Source organism: Stegostoma tigrinum, chromosome 43, assembly GCF_030684315.1.
Source record: "Stegostoma tigrinum isolate sSteTig4 chromosome 43, sSteTig4.hap1, whole genome shotgun sequence".
Classification (NCBI taxonomy): domain Eukaryota; kingdom Metazoa; phylum Chordata; class Chondrichthyes; order Orectolobiformes; family Stegostomatidae; genus Stegostoma; species Stegostoma tigrinum.
In genome coordinates this window covers 10,130,106-10,135,617 of record NC_081396.1, presented here as the reverse complement: position 1 = coordinate 10,135,617, position 5,512 = coordinate 10,130,106, and the positions used below count along the sequence as shown (strand labels likewise).

At 43.3% G+C, this 5,512-nt stretch overlaps 1 protein-coding gene across 1 annotated transcript; it reads right to left on the bottom strand.

The window, feature by feature from the left end:
- Positions 1 to 453: 453 nt before the first annotated feature.
- LOC132206795 (gastrula zinc finger protein XlCGF49.1-like) lies at positions 454 to 2,941 on the bottom strand. Its single transcript, XM_059641838.1, has 3 exons — positions 2,888 to 2,941; positions 2,332 to 2,806; positions 454 to 488 (listed from the first exon to the last, which is right to left on the bottom strand). Exons 1-3 carry the CDS (start codon positions 2,939 to 2,941, stop codon positions 454 to 456), a joined length of 564 nt encoding a protein of 187 aa, XP_059497821.1.
- Positions 2,942 to 5,512: the final 2,571 nt, after the last annotated feature.

The following is a 5,512-nucleotide window of genomic DNA, read 5'->3' as shown; positions in this document are numbered from 1 at the left end:
TTGCCAGCACATTATTCCTTATCTATGGGCAGAAAACTGCTCACAGTATTCCAAATGCAGTCTGACCAGAGCCTTTTGCAGCATCGGGAGTACATTTCTGCTATTGTATTTTAGCCCTCTTCAATGAAGGCTAACATTGCAGTTGGCTTCCTAACTGCCAACTGAATCTGCATTTAAACCTTAAAAGAAAATCCTGAACTCAGACTCCCCAGTCTCTTAGTGCTTCAGATTTCCAAAGCCTTTCCCTATAGGAAATAGTGTAACCCTTTATTTTTCCTACCAAAGTGCATGAGCTCACGCTTGCCACATTGCATTCCATCTGCCACTTCTTTGCCCAATCTCTTAGCCTGTCCAAGTCCCAAGTTGCCTGGTTGGCTATTGTTCTCATGGGACAGGGAATTATAAATTTGAGAGAGTGAATTCCATAGAAACAACGATTAACTTTCTCAAGTCCTATCCCACGCCAAAGTGATGCTTTTGGGAAAACGCTGTCAACAGGGTATTCGAGAGAAAATGTTAACAGAAAACACAAAGCAAAATTCTGAACAATGCCTTGTACAATCACTTAATTTATAGAGTTGATGCATGATTATTGAAAGGCAATTTTTTTAAAAAAGTGCTGTCTGTGGGACCTGATTTAAAGGTTCTGTATGCGTGAAAGATTCTCAGGACACGCGTGTACACACACGTCAGAATCTCATCTTGTGATCAAACATGAAAAGCAGTGTCTGATGAAGGGTCTAGGCCCGAAACGTCAGCTTTTGTGCTCCTGAGATGCTGCTTGGCCTGCTGTGTTCATCCAGCCTCACATTTTATTATTATGAAAAGCAGTGTGTTTACTTTCAGACAGTGACCAGTGAAAGGAACAAAGTTGGTCATGGGTGAATAGAAACATTCTTCCCAACACTTAATTGTAGTAAATATTTGCACATCCATCACTGGATCACAGAGAAACAATCTTGATCATTTAACAACAATGGACAGGTCAAGGAAGAGCTTGGAGCTGTCAGAGTTCATATGACAATTGACATTGTCTCAGATGATGTTGGGATATGTTGGTGAGAAATAAAAGGCCAAGGCTGGATCCTGTTGGGATTACAGACGGAACCATGGAAGTGGCAAATGAAGTAGAATGTGGAAAGTGTGAGGGCATGCACTTTGGCAACAAGAATAGAGATGCATAGAGATGCACACTATTTCCTAAATTGCGAACAGCTTCAGGAATCTGAAGCACAGAGCCTGATAAAAGTCAGAATTTGGATTCTCTTAAGGTTTATGTGCAGGCTCATTTGGCAGTTAGGAAGCCCAACGCAACAGCAGCCCTCATTCACAGAGGTCAGAATACAACAGCAGAAATGTACTGCTGAGGTTGTATAAGGCTCTGTTCAGACTGCATGTGGAATACGGTGCACAGTTTTGGGCCTGTGCTGGCATTGGCTACAGAAGAATGCAGCCCCACACAGTCTGATGACTGGAGAGATGTAGCAGCAGAATGGTATTGCAGTTACTGTTCAAGGCCACAGACAGACTGAGATGGACAAAGACAGTTTACTTCAGTCAGTTGGACATGTTGGTTGAGACTTTAAAGAATGCTGTTTCTCTAGATCAGGGGTAGAAACCTGATTGGAAGGATTCAAACATGGAGTTCTACGAAACATGAGGCTGGATCTTGGAGGTAACAGGATGCTCAAGTACAAGATAGAAAAGGTAAGGGTTAAAGATGAGGGCACTACCTTGCAAAGATCACAGGGTCATGGATTTAATTTTAAGGAAAGGGCGATAAATACAGATTTTAAAGGAGGGAAGCAGACCTGAAGAAAAAACTGTTAATATCAACTGATGTGGAGAGGTTCAGTGATCAGTGATTTAACGAGAAAGGGTCAATGGAGGATCTCGCGTCAAAAAAAAGAAGAAATGAAAGAGATTGAAGCAGATCGGAGAGAAACTAAAGGATTCGGTTTCAGAACTCTGTACAGCGAAATTTTAGGAACAGCCTGGAAAGGAAGGGGTGCAACACAGGCAACTGACTAGATTGTCATTAAGATTAATACAAAACTCCTCACACTTGGTGGTGGTGAGTATGAAGGAGACAGGAGAGGAAGTGCCCTTCAAAAGTCATGTTATTGACATTAAAAACAGTCAACATCTTGTAAGCTTAACGTGGCCGATTTAATTTTGATCCAGAACATCTAAAACTATGTTGATGTTCACAAACCAAATGGGACCCTATGCCAGCTGACATAGTTCTGTCTTTGATGTAATTAACGGCAAAATGCAGTCATTATCATTGCGCGTGAACTCGCTGGTGTCTCAGCAGACTGGATGACTGACTGAATTCCTTCCCACACTTTGAGCAGCTGAATGATCTCTCCCCAGCGTAAACTCTCTGGCGTAAAGTGAGCTTGCATAATTGCTTGAGCCCAGTCCCACAGCGAGAGCACCTGAATGGTCTCTCATCGGTGTGGATGTGTTGATGGGACAGCAGTTCCCAGGTACTTTTAAAGTCTTGACCACAGTCTGGGCATTTAAAAGGTTTCTCTCCAGTGTGAACTCGGTGGTGTAGCAGCAGATGAGATGACTGAATGAATTCCTTCTCGCATTCAAAGCAGCTGAATGGCTTCTCCCCAGTGTGTAGTCGCTCGTGTACGGCGAGTTGCGCCGACTGCTTGAACTGGCTCTCACAGTGAGAGCATCTGAGTCGTCTCTTATCAGTGTGACTACGCCGATGACACACCAGCTCCCAAGAACTTTTGCAGTACTTTTCACAATTTGGACGTTTAAACGGTTTCTCACCAGTGTGAATGCGCTTGTGGATCAACACGTTGGATTAGCGAGTGAATGTCTTCCCACACTCTGAGCAGGTGAATGGCCTTTCCCTAGTGTGAACCTGCTGGTGAGCAGTGAGGTTAGTTGAATGTCGGAATCCAATCAGGTCTGTCATCGCTATGGATATGTTGATGGGACATCAGTTCCCAGGTACTCTTAAAACCTTTATCACATTCTGGGCATTTATAAGGCCTCTCCCCACTGAACCAGCTGGTGATGAGGATGAGATAACCGAATGAATTTCTTCCCACATTCAGAGCAAGTGAATGACCAGTCTCCTGTGTGAATTGTCAGGTGTATAGTGAGGTTTGATAAGCACTTGAATCTAGCTCCACAGTAAGGGCACCTGAAAGGTCTCTTGTCAGTGTGAACGAGTTGATGGGACTTGAGTTCCCTGGCACTTTTCCAGCACTTCTCACAATCTGGACATTTAAAAGGTTTCTCATCAGTGTGAACTTGCTTGTGTGTTCATCGTTGGCTTGAGCTGGTGAATCCTATGCCACGCTCAGGACAGGTGAATGGTCTATGTCGAGATTGAATGAATTGATGTCTTTTCAGTTGAGATGGGTAACTGAATTTCTTGTCGCAATTTCCACATTTCCACAGTTTCTTCCCTTTCTGACTGCATTTATGTTTCGACAGGCTAGATGATCAGCCGAATCCTTGTCCGCACACAGAACACATGTACGGTTTCTCTCCAACTTTAACGTGCTGTTTCTTTCTATATTCACAATCCGGTGATATTATTCTTGAATGATGTTGGTTCCAATACCCTAACTGCAATCCTTCCTTTTAAACACATGCACTAATTGAATAAAAACAGAGGAAAGGAGACTTACAGAACACAAATAGGGATACTGAGCTGACTGAATTCTGGTATTTTGTGGTGCCAGCAGAATGAATAGGTGACCGTGAAAACTGGTGTAAAGACTCGAGTGGTTCACTAATTTCCATCTGCCTACCCGCTCTGAGCCTACACAAGAGGCTGGTCTGTGTGCAAGGAGGCAGACAGAGAGAAAGAATGAGTCTGAAAAAGAGTGGTGAGTGAGGCAGGGGGTGAATGACAGTGATTTTAATGTATCGGCAAATCAACCAGACCTTTCACTGAATCTTTCAAACCATTAAAAAACCTGGCAGTGCATGTAAACACCAGTCCCAACATATCACAAAACTCTCCTCGCTTGTCTGACATCCAGTAACAGAGGAGCAGAAATTTCCTTCAATTAAATTGTCCCATTGTTTAAGAAAGATGCCAAAGGCAAGCCAGGGAACTACCAGTGGGCTAGTGAGCCTGACATCAGTGGCAGGCAAGTTTTTGGAGAGGAAACTGAGGGACAGGATCAACCAACATTTGGATAGTCAAGGTCTGATCAGGATAGTCAGCATGGATTAGTGCATGGGAAGTCATGTCTGACAAATCTTTTAGAAGTTTTCAGAGGTAACCAAGAGGAGAGAAGAGGGTAGGGCAGTGGATCTTCTCTATATGGACTTTATTAAGGCCTTTGACAAGGTACCGCAAAGCAAGCTAGTCATAAAGATTAGGTCAGATGGGATCCAGGAAGACCCAGCTATTTGGGTTCAAAACTGGCTTGATGGTAGGAAGCAGAGGGTTGAAAGTTGTTTCTTGGACTGGAGGCCTGTGACTTGTGGTGTGCCACAGGGGTCAGTGCTGGGACTTTTGTTATTTACATAAATGATCTGGTTGTGACTGTACAAAGCATGATTAGTAAGTTTGTGAAGGATACAAAATTAAGAGGTATAATTGATAACGAGGAATGTTATCAAAAATTAGAGGGATCTCAATCAGATGGGGAAGTGGGCTGAGGATTGGCAAATGCAACTCAATACAGCAAAGTGTGGGATGTTGCACTTTGGAAAGTCAAACCAAAGGAGGACTTATGCAGTAAATAGTAAGGTTCTGAGGAGTGCTGCGGAACAGAAGGACCTAGGAATACCCAAGCACACAGTTCATTGAAAGTGGTGCCACAGGTGGACAGGATGTTGAAGAAGGCATTTAGCATGCTGGCCTTCATTGTTTGAGGCATTGAGTATCGGAATTGGGATGTTATATTACAGTTATACAAATCATTGGTGAGGCTGCACTTGTGAGTATTGTGTACAGATCTGACACCCTGTTACAGGAAAGACATAGTTAAAATGCAAAGTATGCAAAGAAAATTTATGAGATGTTTCCAGGACTAGTAGGCCTGAGTTATAGGGAGAGGTTGGCCAGACAGGATTTATTCCTTGGAACATAGTAGAATGATGGGTGACCTTATTGAGGTGTACAAGAACATGAAGGTCATAGATAGGATGTATGCATACTGTGTTTTTTCCAGGGATGGGGAATTGAAAACTAGAGGGCATAGGTTTAAGGAGAGAGGAGATAGATTTAAGAAGGAGCTGAGGGGCAACATCTTCACAAAGAGTGATACATTTATGGAATGGGCTGCCAGAGAAAATGGTTGAGGCAGGTGGAATAGCAACATTTAAAAAGCATTTGGAAAGGTACATAAATGGGAAGGGTTTAACAGGGATATGGGACAAATGCTGGCACCACGGACAGGAGGAACCAGTTTGGGCCGAAGGGCCTGTTTCCATGCTGTATTACTCTACGACTGCACTCTATGACTAATGGTTCTAAATGTTGGGATGACTGACGTCATTGTGTTCAGAGCCTGACAAA